At 37.3% G+C, this 26,288-nt stretch overlaps 1 protein-coding gene across 1 annotated transcript in view; it reads right to left on the reverse strand.

The window, feature by feature from the left end:
* LOC123527402 (uncharacterized) overlaps positions 1-26,288 on the reverse strand; it is a 168,468-nt gene that overhangs the window by 105,792 nt on the left and 36,388 nt on the right. Inside the window, exon 2 of the mRNA XM_053522602.1 lies at positions 5,762-5,935. Coding sequence (XP_053378577.1) covers positions 5,762-5,915 — 154 coding nt within the window. The 5' untranslated portion in view covers positions 5,916-5,935. The remainder of the gene's footprint in view (positions 1-5,761; positions 5,936-26,288) is intronic.

Below are 26,288 nucleotides of genomic sequence, written 5' to 3' on the forward strand. Positions count from 1 at the left end.
ATGTAGGTTGATTGTGATTAATTTCGAAAGATAATAGGTAAGGGTAGATTTCTTGTAAGCACAGAGCACCTCAAACACAGCCTCGGATCCACGCATTTGCAAAGTAGGCACACAACAAAAAAAGATTTTATGCAAAATATAGATAGAGGAGGGGTGGGGGGAGGGGTAAGGGGTAGAAAGGGGGGGGGGGAGGTGGTTGAAGGGGAAAGTTAAAATAGAACAAAGATGAATATACAAAGGGAATGCTACGTTCCTTAATCACAGTTATACTACAACCAGGCTTTCAAGTGACCTTTGATGAAAAAGTAGGAGAAAAGTAGGAGCCTCCGACATAAAAAAGTAGGAGAAAAACAGGAATCTGATAATAAAAAGTAGGAACTTATGAGAACAAACTCAGGCCCGGATCCAGAAATATCTGATTGGGGAGGCATCAGTTTTATAACAAGGCAGTCTGAAAGACAGCTAAATCCCCCGCCACTGCTATGGATAGTGAAAGGGTAAACCTTTGATTTTAGCTGTGACCTTGACCTTGAACTGACATGGCTGACTCATGAATTCTGTACAACGTCTTGATGAGGTGATCATTTGACCCAAGTTTCATGAAAATCCTTCAAGGGGTTTAGGAGATACAGAGCTGAAACCTTTGACCTTCAGTTTCGACCTTGACCTTGAGTTGACATGGCTGACTCATGAGTCAAGTTTGATGAAAATCCTTCAAGGAGTTTAGGAGATATAGAGCGGACACAAAATGGAAGGCTCAAACCTTTGACCTTGAGTTGTGACCTTGACCTTGAGCCGACAAGGCTGACCCATGGGTTCTGCACATCGTCTTGATGAGGTGATCATTTGACCCAAGTTTCATGAAAATCCTTCAAGGAGTTTAGAAGATTTAGAGCGGACACAAAATGGAAGGCTCAAAACCTTTGACCCTAAGTTGTTACCTTGACCTTGAGCCGGCATGGCTGACTCATGGGTTCTGCACATCGTCTTGATGAGGTGATCATTTGACCCAAGTTTTATAAAATTCCTTCAAGGGGTTTATGAGATATAGAGCGGACACAAAATGGCAGGCTCAAACCTTTGACCTTGAGTTGTGACCTTGACCTTGAACCGACAAGGCTGACTCATGGGTTCTGCACATCGTCTTGATGAGGTGATCATTTGACCCAAGTTTCATGAAAATCCTTCAAGGGGTTTAGGAGATATGGACCGGACAAGATTTTGTTACGGACGGACGCAGACCATTCCTATAATCCCTCCGCCACGGCGGGGGATTAACAAAAGCATCACAGGCAAGTTGCATAGCGCCAAAAGGTTTTGAGGTACTGTAGGGGTATTCCCCTCATTTTTGGGGTGGAGATCGGGGGACTGTTGGACAATTTTTAAATAAAGGTATGAAACAGTGGGTTTCTGGTGCATTTGTTTTTTGTTTGGTCTAAATTTTGAGGTATGGGAGGAGGCATCCCAGACATTTTAGGGGGGCCCTGGAAAATTTTGAAACACAAGTACGAAATGGTGGATCTCTGGTGCATTTTTTGGTCTAAACTTTTAAGGATCGGAGGAGGTATCCCAGTCATTTTAGGGGGGTCAGGGTGTTCTCCCCCTGGAAAATTTTGAAATACAAGTACGAAATGGTGGATCTCTGGTGCATTTTTTGGTCTAAAGTTTTAAGGATGGGAGGAGGTATCCCAGTCATTTTAGGGGGGTCTGGGGGCTTTCCCCCTGGAAAATTTTGAAACACAGGTATGAAATGGTGGGCTTAGGTATATTTTTTGGTCTAAATTTTTAAGTATGGGAGGAAGTATCACAGTTATTTTAGGGGGGTCAGGGGGCTTTTTCCCTGGAAAATTTTGAAATATAGGTATGAAATGGTGGGCTCTGGTGCAATTTTTGGTCTAGATTTTGAGGTATTGGAGGTATCCCAGTCATTTTAGGGGAGTGGGGGCTCTGGTACATTTTTTGGTTTTAATTTTGAGGTACTGGGAGGGACACTTTCCTCAGATGGGTGCAACTGAACTTTGATGAATACAGGTCATTTCTCAGCAAATTTTGGGGGCATGGGCACCCTCTGTTTAGCCCTGGATCTGGGCCTGAATCTTGTAAATTTACTCACAATTACGCAGCAGGACATAAATCCCAATATATAAGGTCCGTCTATTTTCATGTTCCTTTGATGTCCCCATTGTATATAGCTACCTGCAACCTCTTACGCTTCAAAATTAAGGTCAGTATTCAACTCACATAACAAACTGTCAGCAGGTTTCTGCATGCATAAGAGGTCACCAGCAGCATGTCAAAGGTCTCTAGAGCATCACAAGTACACTACCAGTCCTTATATTATGTAACAAAATCAATTATATAAATAGACTTACAATATTTGTTAACATATTTAAAAAAGTAGGAAGATCAAACTATCTGTAATAAAGTTTATTTCTTTCTTCATAATGACACTAATAATTTCTAAGAAAACCATTTTTCTCTTGGCTCATCTCAACAGATTTATTAAATGTGATTCTTAGGTTACATAACTACCTTGCATATATACATATTTCCTTCATTCTTTAGCAAGGTTGATGCAGAAACATTCAGAACCTGTGAAATGCATTGCTTTTGGAGCTTTTCTTGCTATTATCTGGCTTATATTTTCAACAACATTTGTTGACTGTCAATGATTAAACATAAAGAACGTAAATTAGGCTCATCTGCCTCAGTTTTGACGTAAAATTGTAGTAAAATTACGACAGTTAGTTTTGTTGTGAAATGTAATAGCGAAAAATCTTATGCATTGACCCCCAATTTTTTTTCAGTTTATCATTTTGTTTATGAATGTTGCACAAAATGAGGAAATACGAAAAAAAATAACCATTTAAAAACTTGCATTTTCTGCTATTCTATCTGACGAATGAGGCAAAATTTTCTGCCATCAGAATAGGTTTTGCGGCCGGTTGCACGGAATGATCGTTTCAATTTATTAAAGTTCATTCAAAAATAGATACAATGATAAAAAAGAATGTCTGTAGAATAAAATGAACGTTTTACTGGCAAAATCGGATAAAAATTGTCAAAAAAATGAGCGTTTAACGCTAAAAAGGTTCAAATTTACTGTTGCCGCTAGGGGGCGCTTTGACGTCAAAATTATATCATATATTTATTTAAACAAGAGGGCCATGAAGGCCCTGTATCGCTCACCTGATCTATTGACCTAAAGATCATCAAGATTAACATTCTGACCAAGTTTCATTAAGATATGGTCATAAATGTGGCCTCTAAAGTGTTAACTAGCTTTTCCTTTGATTTGACCCGGTGACCTAGTTTCTGACCCCACATGACCCAGATATGAACTTGACGTAAAGACCATCAAGATTAACATTCTGACTAAGTTTCATGAAGATACAGTCATAAATGTGGCCTCTACTGTGTTAACAAGCTTATTTGATTTGACCTGGTGACCTAGTTTTTGACCCCAGATGACCCAATATCAAACTCATCCAAGATTTTATTGAGGGTAACATTCTGACCAAGTTTCATTAAGATTGGGCTAAAATTGTGACATGTAGACTGTTAACAAGCTTTTCCTTCCATTTGACCCAGTGACCTAGTTTTTGACCCCACATGACCCAGATTTGAAAGTGACCTATACATCATCAAGATTAACATTCTGACCAAGTTTCATTAAGTTTGGGTCATAAATGTGGCCTCTACAGTGATAACTAGCTTTTCCTTTGATCTGACCTGGTGACCTAGTTTCTGACCCCACATGACCCAATATCAAACTTGTCCAAGATTTTACTGGTGGTAACATGACCCTGATTCAAACTGGACCTTGCGATCATCAAGATTAACATTTTGACCAAGTTTCATGAAGATATAGTCATAAATGTGGCCTCTACAGTGTTAAGAAGCTTTTCCTTTGGTTTGACCTGGTGACCTAGTTTTTGACCCCACATGACCAATATCAAACTTGTCCAAGATTTTATTGGTGGTAACATTCTGACCAAGTTTCATTAAGATTGGGCCAAAATTGTGACCTCTAGAGTGTTAACAAGCTTTTCCTTTGATTTGACCTGGTGACCTAGTTTTTGATCCCAGATGACCCAATATCAAACTAGTCCAAGATTTTATTGAGGGTAACATTCTGACCAAGTTTCATTAAGATTGGGCCAAAATTGTGACCTCTAGAGTGTTAACAAGCTTTTCCTTTGATTTGGCCTGGTGACCTAGTTTTTGACCCCAGATGACCCAATATTGAATTCGTCCAAGATTTTATTATTGGAAACATTCTGACCAAGTTTCATTAAGATTGGACCAAAATTGTGACCTCTAGAGTGTTAAAAAGCTTTTCCTTTGATTTGATCTGGTGACCTAGATTTTGACCCCAGATGACCCAATATCGAACTCATCCAAGAATTTATTGAAGGTAACATTCTGACTAAGTTTTATTAAGATTGGGCCAAAACTGTGACCTCTAGAGTGTTAACAGTCCAATTGTTGACGACGACGGACACACTTCGTGTTCAGGTGAACTAAAAATGATCCCTGTAAGAAATTATGTTTTATCATTTTTTACGAAATTTTGCAGTTTTTTCTACAAAATTATGCCCCTTTTAACATTTGTGAAAATCTTGCATATAACATATTACTCAGAAACAACTACATCAAATGTTTTCAAACTTTACACAAATCTTTGGCAGCACGAAATGACCTCGTGTGGCAGGTTTCATACCTCTGGTTTACAAATTTTGGCAAAAATTATGCCCCTTTTTCACTAAGAACTTTTGGTGAATGTTTTGCATGTAAGCTGGTTTCCTTAGGAATAATTGTACTAAAACGCTTTCAAACTCTTCTTTAATGTTTGGCATCAGGAAATGACCATTCTGGACTACTACAGTGTTCATATCTCCATCTTACAGTTTACTTAATTATGTCCCTTTTTATTGAGTAAAACTGAGGCCACCAGACAATGGATGCCGGACAACCTGCCTATATACAAACAGCTCACCCTGAAACATCTTCATCTTCCTTTTTTTTGTGTGTAAATGTTTCAATGGAAAGTAAAATTGTAACTAGGTGATTTTGTCACAAAAACATATGTCTCCCCCCTATGTATACCTTTAGCTCTGGTGGCCACTTTGTGCAGCGAAGCGGACTGTGTTGGCGATATGCACAACTAGGCTTGGTACTGATCACCCCTGTGAAGTTTCGTCGAAATCTGTCCAGCAGTTTGACCTGTGTGAAAGCCAGACAAGAGTTTTCTATTTTTAGCTCTGGTGGCCATTCTGTGCAGCAAAGCAGAACGTGCCAGCGACATGCATAACTAGGGTTGGTACTGATCACTCCTGTGAAGTTTCATCGAAATCCAGCCAGCTGTTTGACCTGTGAAAGCTGAACAAGATTTTCTATCTTTAGCTCTGACGGCCATTTTGTGCAGCAAAGCAGAACGTGTCGGTGATATATACAACTAGACTTGGTACTGATCACTCCTGTGAGGTTTTGACGAAATCCGGCCAGCAGTTTTACGTGTGAAAGCCAGACATTTTTCTATTTTTAGCTCTTGCGGCCATTTTGTGCAGCAAAGCGGAATGTGCCGGCGACATGCACAACTAAACTTGGTACTGATCACTCCTGTAAAGTTTTGTCAAAATCCGGCCAGCAGTTTGACCTGCGAAAGCCGGACAAGCTTAATGCGGTAGGACGACAGACAGACGATGAAGGCAAAAACAATGTCTCCCCCACCCTATGACATAACAATATGATAACTGACCAATAAGGACAAGGAAAAGCCTACAAGGTGTGACAAGCTCAGCTGATTGCAAATAAGCCAACTCCTTTGCCTGTTCTTGCATTTTCTGAGCGCTTACAAATCTCTTCATATGAGGACTGCTGTGGTATCGGTCATTATGTGTAACTCGTCTCATTTCTGCTGAAGTCTCTTAACCTGGAAGGGAAAGTAAAACTGTATGTTACTATCTGTAACCACTTCTTTCTATCTCTAGTTTTCAAGTAAAGTGCACATCAGTGGATTTTTTAGCAAAGTTCTCCATATCTAACAAATATATGTTTTAGTGTGACAGCATAAATATATTATCACAGACTATGTATTCAAGTTAGCAAACATGTGTTTAAAATAGACTGGTCATATAGCATAAACTATGTTATTTATTGTGTAACAATATATTAAGCTCTAATTGTCCATTAGTCAATGGTCAATACAATAAAATGTAATACTTAAAATAAAGTATATGGACCAAGATTATTGAACACTAATACCAGATTAACTGTAATAACATGGGTAGATCTGGAAATTTGTTAAATGATGTAAATAACTACAGACATATTATTTTTCGTAAACCCTTCGGCTTTCGCATGTATACACAGCATGATATATCTACATTAGGCTAGTAAAGCGCACTTTAAATTCACTATGATAAAAGCGTGAACCCTTCCAAAACCGGAAGTAAACCCCCATAACAAATCATTAGATATTTTGTGCTTGGCGAGTAAAGACGTACTTGCGTTTCAGTTTGAATTTACTCGTTTACAGGTAGGTTTTACCGGTTCAATTTAATTTTGAAGAGCCTTCTCGAGACGTAGTGCGAGAATTTATAATTATATACAGTCGTTTTCTGTATATAAAATTATGAGCTCTGGAGAAGACGAAGCTCTTCTCCATTCTGAGAATGAGGAACACGTGCGTGATTCCCATGAAAGTTAAGACCCAGAATTTTCTGGGTTTGAAGAAACTGACATAGGGGCTAATGTAACTATTAGTAACACTAACGTTGAAAACCCTAAAAAGAAATTACCTGTAAAAAAGGCACAGAAAAACATAAAGTCTGGTTCGAAACAAAGAAGTAAGCCCAAGAAAGTCAAAAAATCTAAGACTCTTGAGTAGAAATAAAGCCACTAAATTGGACCTTGAAAGTTTGTCCAGTAAAGATATTCAAATTTTACGGGAGAAGCTTGGGGTAGAAAACCCCTCTGAAGGCAAAAAATCTAATACAAAGAAACCTGATCAGAATTTAGGTGATACAATTGAAGACGAGTCTGGGTTTGTCCCAGAAATTATGACACTGACTATGATGATGAAAATTTTGATCCTAATACAAGACCAAATTTGCACACTGAAGTTGATCCCGATGATATATATATAGATAGAGGATCTCACCAGGATGCTATAGACCAAACTTGGTGTTATTCTGACCAGTAGTTTCAGAGGAGAAGATGTTTAAGTAAAAATGTGGATGACGGACGCCGGACCATCCATTCTGTACTAATAGCTCACCCTGAACCTTCAGTTCAGATGAGCTAAAACGGGCCATAATTCTAACAAAACGCAGATAAGAGTTATGATTCTTGGCCTACACAGAAGTGTGCAAAGTTTCAAAGCTGTAGCTGTTATAGTTTTTGAGAAATGGTGACCTAAACAAAACATTTAACCAAGAAACTCAAATTTTCAGTACAAGTAAAAAAAGGACCATAATTTTGACAAAATGCATATCAGAGTTATGGTTCTTGGCCAACACAGCCATCTAATGATGAAAAACAAGTGTGCAAAGTTTAAAAGCTGTAGCTCTTATGGTTTTTGAGAAAAGGTGGACCTAAAACAAGAGGGCCAAGATGACCCTAGGTCTCTCACCTGAGAAACACACCATAACACAACATTACAGTGTAAACATGTCTGACCTAGTGATTTTATGGAAAAAATATTCTGACCAATTATCATTAAAATTGGAGCAAAAATCTTGAGTATAAGTAAGTATTTTCTTTGATTTGACCTTCGAACTTGACCTAGATTTCATCAAGGCTATCATTCTGACCAAATTTCATGAAGATCAATTGAAAAATACAGCCTCTATCGCATACACAAGGTTTTTCTTTGATTTGACCTAGTGACCTAGTTTTTGACCCAAGACGACCCATATCTGAATTTGACCTAGATTTCATCAAGGCAACCATTCTGACCAGATTTTATGAAAATCCAGTGTAAACCTATTGCATACATAAGGTTTTTCCTTGATCTGACCTAGTGACCTAGATTTTAAACCCAGATGACCCATAAATCGAAACTTGGCCTAGATTTCATCAAGGCAATCATTCTGACCAAATTTCATGAAGATCAATTGAAAAATACAGCCTCTATTGCATACAGAATGGTTTTCTTTGATTTGACCTAGTGACCTACTTTTTGACCCAAGATGATCCATAATCAAACTCAACGTAGACTTTATCAAGGCAATCATTTTGACCAAATTTCACGAAGATCAAATGAACAAGAGCTGTCTCCATAGGATGACACATGCCCCCGATGGCACTTTGAATGAATAGTTATGGCCGATGTTAGAGTTTAGGACCTTTGACCTACGGACCTGGGTCTTGTGCACGACGCGTCGTCTTACTGTGGTACACATTCATGCCCAATAATTTTAAAATCCATGCATGAATGACAAAGATATGGACCGGACACACCCATCAATGCACTATCATGAAATATGACCTTTAACGTCTAAGTGTGACCTTGACTTTTGAACTACGGACCTGGGTCTTGCGCATGACACGTCGTCTTACTGTGGTACACATTCATGCCAAGTTATTTGAAAATCCATCCATGGATGACAAAGATATGGACCGGACACGAATGCACTATCATGAAAAATGACTTTTGACGTCTAAGTGTGACCTTGACCTTTGAGCTACGGACCTGGGTCTTGCGCGCGACATGTCGTCTTACTGTGGTACACATTCATGCCAAGTTATTTGAAAATCCATCCATCGATGACAAAGATATGGACTGGACACGAAAATTGCGGACAGACTGACAGACCTACAGACGGTTCAAAAACTATATGCCTCCCTTCGGGGGCATAAAAATACAGCCTCTATCGCATACACAAGGTTTTCTTTGATTTGACCTAGTGACCTACTTTTTGACCCAAGATGACCCATATTCAAATCTGACCTAGATCTCATCAAGGCAATCATTCTGACTTAATTTCAGGAAGATCAATTGAAAAATATAGCCTCTATCGCATACACAAAGTTTTTCTTTGATTTGACCTAGTGACCTAAGTTTTGAACCCAGATGACCCATATTCGAACTTGACCTAGATTTCATCAAGGCAATCATTCTGACCAAAATTCATGAAGATGAATTGAAAAATACAGCCTCTATTGCATACACAAGGTTTTTCTTTGATTTGACCTAGTGACCTAATTTCTGACCCAAGATGACCAATTTTGGAATTCGGCTTAGATTTCATTAAGGTTATCATTTTGACTTAATTTCAGGAAGATCAATTGAAAAATGCAGCCTCTATTGCATATACAAGTTTTTCCTTTGATTTGACCTAGTGACCTACTTTTTGACCCCCAGATGATCCATTTTCAAACTCGACCTAGATTTCATCAAGGCAATCATTCTGACCAAAATTCATGAAGATTAATTGAAAATTACAGCCTCTATCGCATACACAAGGTTTTTCTTTGATCTGACCTAGTGACCTAGGTTTTGATCCCAGATGACCCATTTTCGAATTCGGCCTAGATTTCATCAAGGTAATCATTCTGACTAAAATTCATGAAGATTAATTGAAAAATACAGCCTCTATCACATACACAAGGTTTTTCTTTGATTTGACATAGTGACCTAGTTTTTGACCCCAAATGACCCATTTTCGAACGCGGCCTAGATTTCATCAAGGTTATCATTCTGACTAAAATTCATGAAGATTAATTGAAAAATACAGACTCTATCACATACACAAGGTTTTTCTTTGATTTGACCTAGTTTTTGACCCCAGATGACCCATTTTCAAACTCGACCTGATTTCATCAAGGTTATCATTCTGACCAAATATCATGAAGATCAGTTGAAAAATACAGCCACTATCGCATACACAAGCTAAATGTTGACAGACGACAGACGCCGGACATCGAGCGATCAGAAAATCTCCCCTGAGCATTGTTGCTCAGATGAGCTAAAAAATTGACCAAAGCCGATGATCATTTAAGTGTTGACAATACCTTGTAGATTTTTTTAAACAAGAGGGCCATGAAGGCCCTGTATCGCTCACCTGACTTACTGACCTAAAGATCATCAAGACTAACATACTGACCCAAGTTTCATTAAGATATGGTCATAAATGTGGCCTCTAAAGTGTTAACTAGCTATTACTTTGATTTGACCCCGTGACCTAGTTTTTTAATAGACATGACCCAGATTCAAACTTGACCTAAAGATCAACAAGTTTAACATTCTGACTAAGTTTCATGAAGATACAGTCATAAATGTGGCCTCTAGACTGTTAACAAGGCAGTCTGAAAGACAGCTAAATCCCCCGCCACTGTTATGGATATTGAAATGGTAAACCTTTGACCTTTAGCTGTGACCTTGATCTTGAACTGTTATGGCTAACTCATGAATTCTGCACAACATCTTGATGAGGTGATCATTTGACCCAAGTTTCATGAAAATCCTTCAAGGGGTTTAGAAGATACAGAGCTCAAACCTTTGACCTTGAGTTGTGACCTTGACCTTGAGTTGATATGGTTGACTCATGAGCTCTTGATGAGATGATCATTTGACCCAAGTTTGATGAAACTCTTCAAGGGGTTTATGAGATACAGAGTGGACACAAAATGAAAGGCTCAAACCTTTGACCCTAAGCTGTGACCTTGACCTTGAGCCAGCATGGCTGACTCATAAGTTCTGCACATCATTTTGATAAGGTGATCATTTGACCCAAGTTTTATAAAATTCCTTGAAGGGGTTTAGGAGATATAGAGCGGACACAAAATGGAAGGCTAAAACCTTTGACCTTAAGTTGTGACCTTGACCTTGAGCCTGCATGGCTGACTCATGAGTTCTGCACATCGCCTTGATGAGGTGATCATTTGACCCAAGTTTGATGAAGATCCTTCAAGGGGTTTAGCAGATATTAGAGCTGACACAAAATGGAAGGCTTAAACATTTGACCCTCAGTTGCGACCTTAACCTTGAGCTGGCATGGCTGACTCATACGTTCTGCACATCATCTTGATGAGGTGATCATTTGACCCAAGTTTGATGAAAATCCTTCAAGGAATTTAGGAGATATAGAGCGGACACAAAATGGAAGGCTCAGACCTTTGACCTTCAGTTAAGACCTTGACCTTGAGTCGGCATGGCTGATTCATGGGTTCTGCACATCGTCTTGATGAGGTGATCATTTGACCCAAGTTTTATAAAATTCCTTCAAGGGGTTTAGGAGATATAGAGCGGACACAAAATGGAAAGCTCAAACCTTTGACCTTAAGTTGTGACCTTGACCTTGAGCCGGCATGGCTGACTCATGGGTTCTGCACATCGTCTTGATGAGGTGATCATTTGACCCAAGTTTGATGAAATTCCTTCAAGGGGTTTAAGAGATATGGAGCGGACATGTAAGTGTTACAGACAGATGGATGGACGGACTGAGACCATTCCTTTAACCCCCCCACCACTTGTGGCGGGGGATTAACAAGCTCTTCCTTTGATTTGACCTAGTGACCTAGTTTCTGACCCCACCTGACCCAGATTTAAACTTGACCTAAAGATCATCAAGATTAACATTCTGACCAAGTTTCATTAAGATAATTATGGTCATAAATGTGGCCTCTAAAGTGTTAGTTTTTGACCCCAGATGACCCAATATCGAACTCGTCCAAGACTTTTTGAGGATAACACTTTGACCAAGTTTCATTTAGATTTGGCCAAAATTGTGACCTAGAGTGTTAACAAGCTTTTCCTTTGATTTGACCTGGTGACCTAGTTTTTGATCCCAGATGACCCAATATCGAACTCGTCTAAGATTTTATTAAGGGTAACATTCTGACCAAGTTTCATTAAGATTGGACCAAAATTGTGACCTCTAGAGTGTTAACAAGCTTTTTCTTTGATCTGACCTGGTGACCTAGTTTTTGACCCCAGATGACCCAATATAGAACTCATCCAAGATTTTATTGAGGGTAACATTCTAGCCAAGTTTCATTAAGATTGGGCCAAAAATGTGACCTCTAGAGTGTTAACAGTCAAATTGTTGACGACGGACGACGTCGGACACAGGGGGATCACAAAAGCTCACCTTTGAGCACTTCGTGCTCAGGTGAGCTAAAAATCAGACGAGCTGAAAAATCACAAAAGTTATACTGTATAGTAAAATAAAATGCAAAGATTAAAAAAGCACTTACAACATTTCATAACATCTAAGCAAGAGGGTCCTAAAGACCCTGTATTGCTCACTTGACCTAGTTCTTATCCCAGATAACCTAGTATTCTAATCTGACCTAGACTTCATAGACAAACATTTTATCCATATTTCTGTAAACAGGGCTCCGGAAATTTTGACAACTCAATCGGTCCGAAACGAAAATCATGACATTGACGCTACCCCACCCACCGCATTACCAATGTACCGTATTTGTAAAACGTGACAGAGTAAAGAAATAAGCATGTCATTAATTAAGAATGATCTACCGGTCACCGCGAGATACCATACAATGAAAACAGTTATTCAGTGTTATACGTGATCGTTACTTTGTTTAAATTTCGATTTTTTTCCGAGAAAATACTTGAGATAAAATTGCCGAGGCATTGACACTGTGTACCATACTAGTCTAAAAGCCAACGCACCTGACTTGGTACCGTATTCACGGCAGAAACTTTGTGATGTTCCTCATTCTTTGACAGAATTTTATTACATACAATGCGTCAAAGTGAAATATTCTCTGCCAAACATCCTCAGTATTTTAAGAATACTCTGTCGGAGGCCAAATGTGTACGTTATGTGAAAGCTGAGATCCAATTTCCTGCATGTACAGTACCAAAAAGTCACGCTGGTTGGCCATGGATATTTCATTTCACTAGCGTTGTACTTCAATCGGCAACTAAATTTTATAAAGTTATATGTTCTCTTCTGATGTAAACAAAATTTCATTTTGAAACGTTTTTTGAAAGACAGATTTGATAAACAGTGCCACTCCGGTTTTCTTTATCATTCGTGTTTGCCAGTCCATTTTATTTTATTTTCTTTTTTTTTCTTTTTGTACAGTCGGGTTGCAAAGACGATTTTCTACACTTGTTTCAACTGGAGGCCCAACAAATGAATCATGTAATTTTTACAAATCAAGTAATTATAACAAGAGCTGTCGGATGACAGCGTGCTTGACTATTCGAAGAATTGATTGAAGAATGGGGTCAAAATATTTCCATAGATTTTCAGACAAAAGAAAACAAGAGCACCGCCTTGCGGGTGCTGACGCTCATCTGAGTTTTTTTGTATAATAGAAAAATTGTCCTACCCATGATTTTCTAAGTCCAAAAAGGGCCATAATTCTTGCAAAAAGCAGGATGGAGTTATGTCTCTTGAAGTACAGAGTCAGCTTATGATGGTGAACAACTGTTGCAAGTTTCAAAGCAATAGTTTGAATAGTTTAGGAGAAAAGCTGACCTAAACATAAAACTTAACCAATAAATCTGATATTTTCTAAGTCCAAAAAGGGGGGCCCTAATTCTTGCAAAAAGCAGGACAGAGTTATGTTTCTTGCTGTAAAATGGTCAGCTTATGATGGTGAACAAGTGTTGCAAGTTTTAAAGAAATAGCTTTGATAGTTTTATGAGAAAGCTGACCTAAAACATAAAACTTAAACAAGAAATCTGATTTTTCTAAGTCCAAAAGGGGCAATAATTCTTGAAAAAAGCAGGATGGAGTTATGTTTTTTGATGTACAGGGTCAGCTTATGATGGTGAACCTGTACATGGTCAGCTTATGATGGTGAACAAGTGTTGCAAGTTTTAAAGAAATAGCTTTGATAGTTTATGAGAAAAGCTGACCTAAACATAAAACTTAACCAAGAAATCTGATTTTTCTAAGTCCAAAAGGGGCAATAATTCTTGAAAAAAGTAGGATGGAGTTATGTTTTTTGATGTACAGGGTCAGCTTATGATGGTGAACAAGTGTTGCAAGTTTCAAAGCAATAGCTTTGATAGCTTAGGAGAAAAGCTGACCTAAACATAAAACTTAACCAGGAAATCTGATATTTTCTAAGTCCAAAAGGGGCCATAATTCTTGCAAAAAGCAGGATGGAGTTATGTTTCTTGCTGTACAAGGTCAGCTATTGATGGTGAACAAGTGTTCCAAGTTTCAAAGCAATAGCTTTGATAGTTTAGGAGAAAAGCTGACCTAAACATAAAACTTAACCAGGCAATGCCGACGCCGATCAAGTGATGACAATAACTCATCATTTTTTTTCAAAAAATCAGATGAGCTAAAAATGGATTAAACAAAAAATGTTCCTGTATTTGTGGATTTCGATTAGTCTTACACTAAATGGCAATGTGTGACCATGATGGCAAATATGTTAAGTTATATGTTAGGCAAAATATGGACTTGTATGAAAAATTTAACTAATTTCCAAGTCCAAAAAGGGCCATAATTCAGTCAAAATAGTTGACAGAGTTATGTACTCTTGCCTACAGATTTAAATCATGTTGATAAACTAGTGTTAAAAGTTTCAAAGCCACAGTTCAAATAGTTTTGACAAAACACTGACTTGTAAGAAAAACTGAACAAAATTCGAAGTCCAAAAAGGTCCATAATTCAGCCAAAATAGTTGTCAGAGTTATGTAATCTTGCCTACAGATGGAAATCATAATGATAAACAAGTGTTTAAAGTTTAAAAGCCATATGTCAAATAGTCTTGACAAAACATGGACATATACAAAACAGAACCAATTTCCAAGTTCAAAAAGGGCCACAATTCAGTCAAAAAAGATGACAGAGTAATGTACTCTTGCCTATTGATAGAGACTATTTAATGAACAAGTTATAAAAGTTTCAAAGCCATATGTCAAACACTTTACACAAAATATAAACTGGTACGAAAAACTTAACCAAGATTTCTAAGTCAAAAGGGGCCATAATTCAGCCAAAATGCTTGTTGGAGTTATGTACTCTTGCCTACAACTGGACATGGCGATGGTAAACAAGTGTTGGAAGTTTCAAAGCTTTATCTCAAAAGACTTTGTCAAAATGTAGACTGGTACGAAAAACTTAACCAAGATTTCTAAGTCAAAAAGGGGCAATAATTCAGTCAAGATGCTTGACAGAGTTATGTACTCTTGCCTATAACTGGACATGGTGATGGTAAACAAGTGTTGAAAGTTTCAAAGCTTTATCTCAAAAGACTTTGTCAAAATGTGGACTGGTACGAAAAACTTAACCAGGGTGTGACGCCGACGCCGCGGCAAGTAGGATAGCTCTACTTATTCTTCGAATAGTCGAGCTAAAAACTATTTATATCGGTTTCCCTTGTGATGTCTCATTAAATGCAGTGACCGTTTGTTTTTTACCTGTGATTAATCATAGCCTTTTGAAATAAACCATCCATCGAATTCTAAATAAAAGAAGTGGATCCCCGTTGAAAGCATTTGGATCCAGTCAGAAACATTTGTCAAAATTGTTCAATACATTGCAGTCGGCTGTCTGCAAACATTAAAGGATGTGCCGCGCGAGCACTGATTGCGTCACATGCTAATTAGACCGATTATCAAGGTTACAATCAGACCTTTGACACGTTTATTGATTATCTGAGGGTGCTACCAACAATTTCCTGCTTTGCAGGTGATCGTGTATTGAGATTTCGGACTGAAATTTATACTTTTCTCCATTTTTACGGGACTGATTTTTTTTTTTTTTCATTTCACGAATCGGTCTGAAAAGTCAAAAATCGGTCCAAAACCGACAAACCGGCAAATTTCCAGGGCCCTGTCTGTAAATCAGGTAGATACTTTTGAACTTGATTTAGATTTCAAACAGAAAAACATTCTGACAAAGGTTTATAATGATTAAATTGAAAAAGTGGCCTTCTTAAGTGTTTTCTAGGATGTGACCTAAATTTTTCTTAGGTGACTGAGTCACAAATTTACCCTTGATTTTAAGCAGACAAACATTCGGACTAAGTCTCATGAAGATCATTTATAAAATTTGGCCTACTGAGTGTTTATAATGTCTTTTTGTGACCTGACCTAATGACTAGTTTTTTACCTAGATAATCGGGTTTTATCAAGTTCTAAATGCGGCCTCTAAGGCAGTGAATCATGTTTTTTCTATGAATTGACCAAGTACCTTGGTTAACTCAGTTTTGAACTTGACCTAGACTTTAGACATACAAACATTCTGAAAGAAATTTATGATGTAGACAAGCAGCTAACGCCTGACGGCGTTTTGGCTGGGTTTTCTGAATTATGTAGGTGATAATAAGTTTAAGTTCTAATAATGGCATACAGTAGAGACAGTACCTAAATTTTACAAATCATAGGACTGGTATTAAGTTAAAAAAACTTTGAGATGAAGACAAATGTCCATAATTATATTTCTCAACAAGAGTGCAAGAATGTCACAATATACGCCCGTCACAGCAAATTTCTTTACTCTAGCACCTGTATTTGCAAATGGAATTTTAATATTGTGGTTGTTTAGTAATAACTGTAAGTGTTTTGTTTTTCTAAGTCCACAAAAAAACTCCTTACCAGGTAGAGATACCTTAAAATACACCTAAAATTGGAAAGTAACATCTATGTTGTACCACAGAAATGTGGTCTTGGTTTTTCCGTACGGTCAATTATAAAAAAGTTACAATATAAGTTATTTATAGTAACAACTAAGGGAAGTTAATCTTAAAAAAAAAAAAATCAAAATCAAAAAAGAAATTTGTAAGTCCTCACAAAAATCTTTACCAGGTAGAGAATGGTCAAAATACACCTCAAAATTGGATGTAGCATGCATGTTGTACTACAGAAAAGTGGTCTCGATTTTTCCCTACGACTAGTAATGAAAAAGTTACAAAATAAGCTATTTATAGTAACAACAAAGGGAAGTAATTCTAAAGAAGGGAATGGCACATGACACTTCCTCTCATGATGGTGTATAATTGTGTCAAGTTACATCATAATCCCTCCATGCATGAAGAAGAAATGCTTCGGACAAAGTCATTCTTGTATCTGACCTTTGGCCTCTAAGTGTGACCTTGACCTTAGACCTAGGGACCTGGTTCTTGCGCATGACACTACGTCTCGTGGTGGTGAACATTTGTGCCAAATTATATCAAAATCCCCCTATGCATGAAGAAGAAATGCTCCGGACAAGGTTTTCATTCTTGTATCCTTTGACCTCTAAGTGTGACCTTGACCTTAGACCTAGCGACCTGGTTCTTGCGAATGACACTCCGCCTCATGGTGGTGAACATTTGTGCCAAGTTATATCAAAATCCGTCTATGCATGAAGAAGAAATGCTCCGGACAAAGTTTTCATTCTTGTATCCTTTGACCTCTAAGTGTGACCTTGAAATTAGACCTAGGAACCTGGTTCTTGCGCATGACACTCCTTCTCATGATGATGAACAATTGTGCCAACTTTCATCAAAATCCCTCTATGCATAAATAAGATATGCTCCGGACAAAGTCATTCTTTAATTTGACTTTTGACCTCTAAGTGTGACCTTGACCTTAGACCTAGAGACCTGGTTCTTGCGCATGACACTCCGTGTCATGATGGTGAACAACTGTGCCAAGTTTCATCAAAATCCCTTCATGCATGTAGAAGATATGCTCCGGACAAAGTCTGTGGACGCCGCCCGCCCGGGGCGTTCCCATAATACTTCCCGTTTTTCACAGGGGTTTTTTTTACGACTGGGGGAAGAGGCCCCAGCCTGTCATTGGGGGAAGAAAATAGCGCGCAACGAGCAGTTTTGGGGGATTTTTTCACTCAGGGGGGAATTTACAATTATGCATAATAAACACTTTAAACTATGTTTTTATTACATATTTTTGCAACTTTTAGCAACTATACACACTGTCACTTAGCAATAGATGGACTTGCACTAATGTTCACTTATCATTGTAACAAGGTGGGTGGGGAGAGTTGAAATGCTCAAATCATTGAATGTTTAAAGGTAACATGCTTTTATTCACAAAAAATGCTTTAAAATAAGAGTTGCTTTTGCAAGAGTCATCATATTATTATTAAATGCATACTTTTGTTGGCTTTTTATTTCAATTGTACTAGAAAATCTTGTAAGAAAAGATAAACAAGAGATCACAGAGTGATCTTGGCACCCACCAATGTGCCATTTTGGAGTGTTCCAAATTTCAAGACTTACTGACTAGCTCAAGGTCAAATTTCATTTCCGTACACAACACTGTGCATGTGGTACAAATTCGAAAGCTGTAGCTTGAGAAATGTGAAAGTAGGTCACTAGATCAATCTTAAGGTCAAAGTTAAATTTGGTACACAAAACTATGCAAGTGGTCCAAATTTGAAGGCTTAGCTTGAGAAATGTGTAAGTAGGTCACTAGGTCAAAATCAAGGGTCAAATTTCACTTCAGAACACAAATCTATGCATGTGGTCCAAATCTGAAGCCTGTACCTTCAAAAATGTGAAAGTAGGTCACTAGGTCAATGTCGAGGTCAAAGTTTGTTTCGGTACACAATCCTATGCATGTGGTCTAAATTTGAAGCCTGTAGCTACAGAAATGTGAAAGTAGGTCACTAGGTCAATCTTAAGGTCAAAGTTCATTTCGGTACACAAAACTAGGCATGTGGTCCGAATTTGAAGGCTGTTGCTTGAGAAATGTGAAAGTAGGTCACTAGGTCAAAATCAAGGTCAAATTTAATTTCAGAACACAGAACTATGCATGTGGTCCAAATTTGAAGCTTGTACCTTTAAAAATGTGAAAGTAGGTCACTAGGTCAATGTAAAGGTCAAAGTTTGTTTCGGTACATAAAGCCATGTATGTGGTCCAAATCTGAAGGCTGTAGCTTGAGAAATGAGAAAGTAGGTCACTGGGTCAAAATCAAGGTCAAATTTCATTTTGGAACACAAAACTATGCATGTGGTCCAAATTTGAAGACTGTACCTTAAAAAATGTGAAAGTAGGTCACTAGGTCAAAATCAATGTCAAATTTCATTTTGAAACACGGAACTATGCATATGGTCCAAATTTGATACCTGTACCTGCAAAAATGTGAAAGTAGGTCACTAGGTCAAAATCAAGGTCAAAGTTTTTTCAAGTGCACAAAACTATGCATGTGGTCCAAATTTGAAGGCTGTAGCTACAGAAATGTGAAAGTAGGTCACTAGGTCAAAATCAAGGTCAACTCATGTCAAGGTTTATCTTGCCACTCAAAACCATACATGTGGTCCAAATTTGAATGTTGTAGGTTATTGACAAGAAGATTTTAAAAGGTTTTCCCTATATAAGTCTATATGAACCATGTGACCCCCCAGGGCGGGGCCATATTTGACCCTAAGGGGATAATTTGAACAAACTTGGTAGAGAACCACTAGATGATGCTACATAACAAATGCCAAAGCCCTAGGCTTTGTGGTTTGGACAAGAAGATTTTCAACGTTTTTCCCTATGTAAGTCTATGTAAACCATGTGACCCCCAGGGCGGAGCCATATTTGACCCTAGGGGGATAATTTGAACAATCTTAGTAGAAGACCACTAGATGATGTCATATACAAAATATCAAAGCCCTAGGCCCTGTGGTTTTGAACAAGAGGTTTTTCAAAGTTTTTCCCTATATAAGTCTATATAAACCATGTGACCCCCAGGGCGGGGCCATATTAGACCCCAAGGAAATATTTTGAATCATCTTGGTAGAGGACCACTAGATGATGCTTCATACCAAATATCAAAGCCCTAGGCTCTGTGGTTTTGGACAAGAAGATTTTCAAAGTTTTTCCCTATATAAATCTATGTAAATTATAGAAATAAACAAAGGGCCATAACTTACTAAAAAATTGTTGAACCAGTCTGATTTTCAGGGGGACACTACTAGGGTACCAATACATCATTCTGACAAAGTTTGGTCAAAATCCCCCATGTAGTTTCTGAGGAGATGCGATAACGAGAAATTGTTTACGGACGGAAGGACGGACGGACTGACGGACGGACGGATGGACGGAAGGACGACGGACCATGGACGCAGAGTGATTTGAATAGCCCACCATCTGATGATGGTGGGCTAATAAAAAAAACCCTGTTTCAAACGGGTGTATAAAAATTGATATACTGACAATATTTTAACCAGAAGCGTAGAGTTATAAGCATTTAATATTTTCATGTAAAAAGAAAATTTTGTGATCAAGGAAATGTAACTCTTCTTGAACATAGAGAGCAGATACATCAAAGGGACGTAATATAGTGAATATTTTCTAATTTGGTGCATTTGATTTAACATTCAACTGTGATCTGGATTTCTAAATGATGATCCATGATACTGTGTGCTAAAAATATAGAACATCTGGAACAGTCCTTTAACAGCAAAAACATGCTGCAGCAGAATGAAAATAGTTAAGCTTCAACCGGGACTCGAACCCAGGACCTCTCACACCTAAGGCAGACACTCTACCACTTTCCTATAACAACAGTAGCTATAGCTAGGCAGTTTAAGTGCACCGATTACATTACGTGAACTGGAACATTTTGTGACAATAACATCATAATTGGCAAACTCCGGATTATCGGCGTATTCGCTTTGTTACCTAACGGCAATTTTCGTGTAAAGTAAAAATATAATCTAATGCTGCAAACGTTTTAATCGGTCAAAACTTCCCAAATTTCTCTGACTGGTTTTTTAGAGTATGAACTTACTAACTGGTAGTACCAGTGAAATAAAACTTACACTGAATCTTATATAACTGCCTTTTTAGCAGTTGGCGAACGGCAAAGACAGTGAGCTTTTGTCCAAATATAAGCAATTACTTTACTAGTTTCGAGAGGATATCAATTGATAGGAAATTACAGTTACAAACTAAATACCTTTTTACAACACATGGAGTCATTAGCATTCACTGTCAATCAGTATTATGACTAAGATCGACTGTCATTCATTCATTCCAATAATTTATAGACATAATCTAGTCCGTTGTTTACATTTTTAATCATAACCATTGCACTTGTAAAATCCACGTTATTTTGAAAGGACCATTAGATGATGCCACATACCAAATATCAAAGCCCTAGCTACTGTTGTTTTGGACAAGAAGATTTTTAAAGTTTTTCCTTTCAGTTGCCATCGCAACCAGAGTTCAGTATGGAATTCATTTCTTTGACTAATTTTCAATGAGGATCATGCAAGGAACATTCCTGTGAAGTTTCATCAAAATTGGACCGGTGGTTAAGGCTGGGAGGTGTTGATGGATGCCGGACACTGGACAATCACTGACCGCAAAAGCTCACCCTTGAGCACTTCGTGCTCAGGTGAGCTAAAAAGAAAAGACCGCTGGTGAACAAATTTACATGCTAAACAATACTACTTGGTTTCATGAAACTAGATGAAATATTTTTCGAGATATATGCAACACAAACTTTTAGACACTTCATGTAAATTTTTCACTAAGACAAGGACCATAACTCTGGTCTAGCTAAGTGAAACTCCAAACAGAACACCAGTTACAATTTCACATTAGAACAATCCTTTAATGTTTTATGACTCCAAGTCTAATACTTTTTTGAGAACTAAAATTTTAAAAAAAAAATGTACCCCTTTAATATATTTTTGACAATAAAGGGCCATAACTTTGGTCATAGATAAAATCCTAACATAAACCCCCAGTGCAAAACTCGAAGTTGAATAAATCCTTTTCATGACCCTAGATGTTTTCCAGGATAGCTTTCAATCACTTTGTGTTAAATAGAAAATTTTAAATAACATTCCAAAATAAAAACCAATTTTTTTAAAAAACGCCTTTAACAAACTGATTAAGAACAACACTTTAAAATGCCACAAAACCATTACCACTAAAGAAAAATAATTTCCTGAAAATCGCATTAACTCTTGCACTTTAAACTCAGTGTTCCAAAAAACAGCTGCTGACGGTCAGTCTTGAAAGCTTGAAACCATGTATGTTGAATTTTTAAAAATTTTAACTTCCCAAGTTTTCAATAAAATCAATCAAAAATTTTAACAAACTTTTTTATGGGTAAAAAAAAGCGGGAATAACGTTTTGCCAATACAAATATTTCCTAAATTAATCTGTTTCATAACTTAAAAACATGTACATTAAAACTGATCTAAAACAAGACCCCCCCCCTTGCCGGTGGACGCTCACTGATTTTTTTGTATAAAAAAAAATTTTTTCCTACCCTGTTTTTCAAGTCCAAAAGGGGCCATAATTTTTGAAAAAAACAGGATGGATTTATTTTCTTGATGACAGAGCCCACTTATATGGTGGCAACTGTTGCAATTTCAAAGCAATATTTGAATTTTTTAGAAAAAGCTGACCTAAACAAAAAACTTAACCAATAAATTGATATTTTCTAAGTTAAAAAGGGGGCCAAAATTTTTTTGCAAAAAGTAGGACAAGTTTTTTTTTCTTGCTGACATGGTAACTTAGATGGTGAAAAAATGTTGAAATTTTAAAGAAAAGCTTTGATAGTTTATGGAAAAGCGACCTAAACAAAAAAACAAACCAAAAAATTTAGTTTTTTTAAGCCCAAAAAGGGGAAATAATTCTTGAAAAAACAGATGGAGTTACGTTTTTTGATGTATGGACAGCTTATAATGGGAACAATGTTGAAAATTTTCAAAGAAATAGCTTTATATTTTAGGAGAAAAGTTGCCCAAAAACAAAAAACTTAACCAAGAAATCTGATATTTTCTAAGCCAAAAGGGGGGCCATAATTCTTGTAAAAAAAAGGGGGATGTTTTTCGACAGGGTCAGCTATTGATGGGAAAAAACGCCCAATTTTCAAAGCAATCCCTTTTGATGTTTAGGAGAAAGCGACCAAACAAAAAACCTTAACCGGGCTCGCCGACGCCGACACCGATCAAGTATGACAAAACTATCTTTTTTTTTTTTCAAAAAATCAATGAGCTAAAAAGAAAAAGAGAGATTCTCTGAAAAAAAATTTTTCCTAAAAAAAAAACGTTAAAACCTATATAAAATAATAAAAGGGGGTCATGATTCCCTGAATCGCCACCTGAAAAATAGAGCCCATAATATTTCAAAGGCAAACTGAGCTAAAATATTAGAAATGGGTCAGTAGGCCATTCATGGTCCTGAAAGACTTTTTTTAAATTGGGTGCAAAATTTAACATGTCATCCAAATTTCAAGGCTGTTTTAAACAAAGGGACAGATGGCCCTAAAAACGCTCACCTGGTTAAATGGTTGCTATGAAATTTGCATTTAAGTTTGACCCCGGGGCATGATTTGAACAAACGGGGCAAGATCCACTAGGCAATGCACACACCAAATCTCTAACCTGGGGCCCCTTTTTTATTTCAGACTTTTTTTTGAAGATTTTCCTAGTACATCAATAACCCCCGGGGCGGGAAATTTTGAAGCCGTGTCATGATTTGAACAAATTTTGTAGAGGCCCTCTGGGCAAGCTACAGGCAAATACAAGCTCAGGCCCTTCTGGTTTATTTTTAAAAATTTTTTTTAAAGTTTTTTTCCGATGTACAATTAAGTTACCCTGGGGCGGGGCAATTTACCCCGGGGGTCATTATTTAACAAAGTTTGTAGAATCTACTAGCAATGTTACAACCAAAATCTAAGATCTAGGCCTTCTTTTTTTATTTTTAGCAAATTATGAAGATTCCCTATGTACAATAAAGAAACCCCGGGGCGGGTCAATTTGATCCTGGGGGTCAAGATTTTAACAAATTTCCCCAGAGGTCCCCCTAGATAATGCAATGTAAAATATCTAAAATCTAGGCCTTCGGGTTTTTTTTTTAGAAAATTTTAGAAGATTTCCCTAGGACAATCAAGAAACCCCTGGAGTTGGGTAAATTTTGACCTGAGGGCAAGATTTGAAAAAATTTTTTGTAGGGGTCCACTGGGCAAGCACATTTCAAATATCTAAGCCTAGACCTTCTGGTTTATTTTTTAAAAAATTTTGAAGATTTTTCTATTACAATAAATAACCCCATGGGACGGGATCAATTTGCCCCCGGGGGGTCATGTTTTTGAAAAAAATTTTGTAGAAGTCTACTGGGCAATGTTACTGTAAAATATCAAAAGATCTGCCTTCTGGTTTACTTTCAAAAATTTTTTGAAGTTTTTCCCCTTGTAAAAATCACGAAAACCCTGGGGGGGGGTCATATTTGAAAAAATTTTGTAGGGTCCACTAGCAACAATATTAAATATCTAAGCTCGGGGCTTCTGGTTTTATTTTTGAAAAATTTAAAGATTTTCCTGGGGGAAAAAAAGTGCCCCTGGGGCGGGTCATTTTGCCCCGGGGGGGCAGAAGAACAATTTTTGAGCCCATAGGCAAATGATTTAAAATTTTAAAGTTGGATTTGGTTGTTTTTTTAAATTTTTTTTTGAAATTTTCCTATAGAAATCTAGTAAATAAAGTCCCCCTGACGGGGTCAATATGACCCCGGGGTCATGATTTAACAATTTTATAAGGCCACTGGGCAATGCACTGTCAAAATCTAAGCTCAGGCTTTCTGGTTTTTGAGAAGAAGTTTTTTAAGTTTTTCCTATGAAAATCATATACCCGGGGTCACGATTTTAAACAAACTTGGTAGAGGTCCATTAGGCAATTTTTCACACCAAATATCTAAGCCTAGGCTTCTGGTTTTTTTAAAAAAGTTTTTAAATTTTTTCCTTTCTTTTGCCAGGCAACCAGAGTTCGCATGGTATCAATTCTTTGAAAAATTTTTGTGGGCTTCACCCCAAGGAACATTTAGGGCTAAAAACAAAAGTAAGTCAGTAGGTCAGGTCAATCAAGTGATCCCTAATTTTGGGTCACAGGAAATTTAAAAATTTAAAATAGTCTAGGAAAAATAGCCTGAAAATTTTTTTTTCATTTTTTTCCTATTTAACTCAAAATTATAAACAAGTAACCCCAGGGGGGGCCCCTTTTTTCCCCCCAAACGGCAAATTTGAAACAAACTTGGTAGAAATCCACCGGAAAAATGTAACAAAACCAAATACCAAATGCCTAGGGCCTTTAATTTAACAAAAAAATCTTTAATTTTTTTCTTTTATAAGTCTACGTAAAAAATAAGACCCCCGGGCAGGCCTCTTTTCACCCCAGGGCTAATTTTAAAAAAATTTTTGGAGAGGGCCACAAGGAATGTACAAAAAAAATATCAATGGCCAGGGCATGTGGTTTTTTAAAAAGAAATTTTTAAAGTTTTTTACTAAAAAATCTAATTTTAAAAATTGGGCCCTCGGGCGGGGGCCCCTTTTTCCCCCCCAGGGGGACAATTTTTAAAATCTTGATAGAGGGCCATAAGATGAGTCACACCCCCCAAATACCAAGGCTCATCCTTGCGGGTTTTGATAAAAGATTTTAAAGTTTTTTTTTCGGCTGCCATGAACCAGTTCTGCAGGAATTTAAAATTTTTTGAATAATTTTGAAAGGGGGGCCCCCAAGGATCATTCCTGTGAAGTTGGGGTAATTCGCCCAAGGTTTTCAAGAAGAATTTTTTTTTTAGAAAAAATTACGGACGGGCGACTGCACGGACGATGGACATTGAGCGGTTTTACAAAAACTCGCCTGAGCCTTTTGGGTCAGGGAACTAATAAAATGCACCGTGTATAAACACACTCCGTGTATAATGTGAACATGTGCATATTTCTGTGAAACTTTTTATTTCCGGGGGATTTTAATTTTTCGTGGATTTTTTTGGGTTTCTCAACCACAAAATTAAGTCCCAACGAAGAAATTATGCTCACAATAATGTAAATTGTACTCAATGTTGCCAAAAAAGACACCATAGCAATCCGATCTGGTCCATAGTTTGGCATCAGCATACTAACATCACTTCCATGTATTTAAAGGGGGTTCCATCAACGTAAAAAAAGGGATGCGCAGAAAAAAAACTGAATAACGCTGAATGAATTTACCCTAGTTTTTTACAAACCTTTCAAAGTAAAAGTAGAACTAACAAGAGCGATGCTCACCGAGTAATATAAACTACATTTATAAAGTCAAACGATAAAAATAAAAAGAAAGTCAGTAGTCAGATTTATGGTCAAAAATTCATTTTTAAAGATTTTTTTCAAAAATGTTATTCATCAAAATTTCAAGGGGTTTTTCTTAAAAACAAAAAACAGGTCATAGGTCAAGGGCCGTCAAGTGACATCATATTTCTTGGGGTCATCAGGTAATTATAAAATTTAAAAAGTCTTTGGGAAAAGGTTTAATATTTTTTTTTGTATTTTTTCCTATATAACTCCAAATAACTAAGTGACCCTAGGGCGGGGGTTCTTTTAATCCCCGGGGCATAAACTGAACAATTTTGGTAG

The sequence above is a fragment of the Mercenaria mercenaria genome, chromosome 14 (genome assembly GCF_021730395.1).
Source record: "Mercenaria mercenaria strain notata chromosome 14, MADL_Memer_1, whole genome shotgun sequence".
In the NCBI taxonomy this organism is placed as follows: Eukaryota; Metazoa; Mollusca; class Bivalvia; order Venerida; family Veneridae; genus Mercenaria; species Mercenaria mercenaria.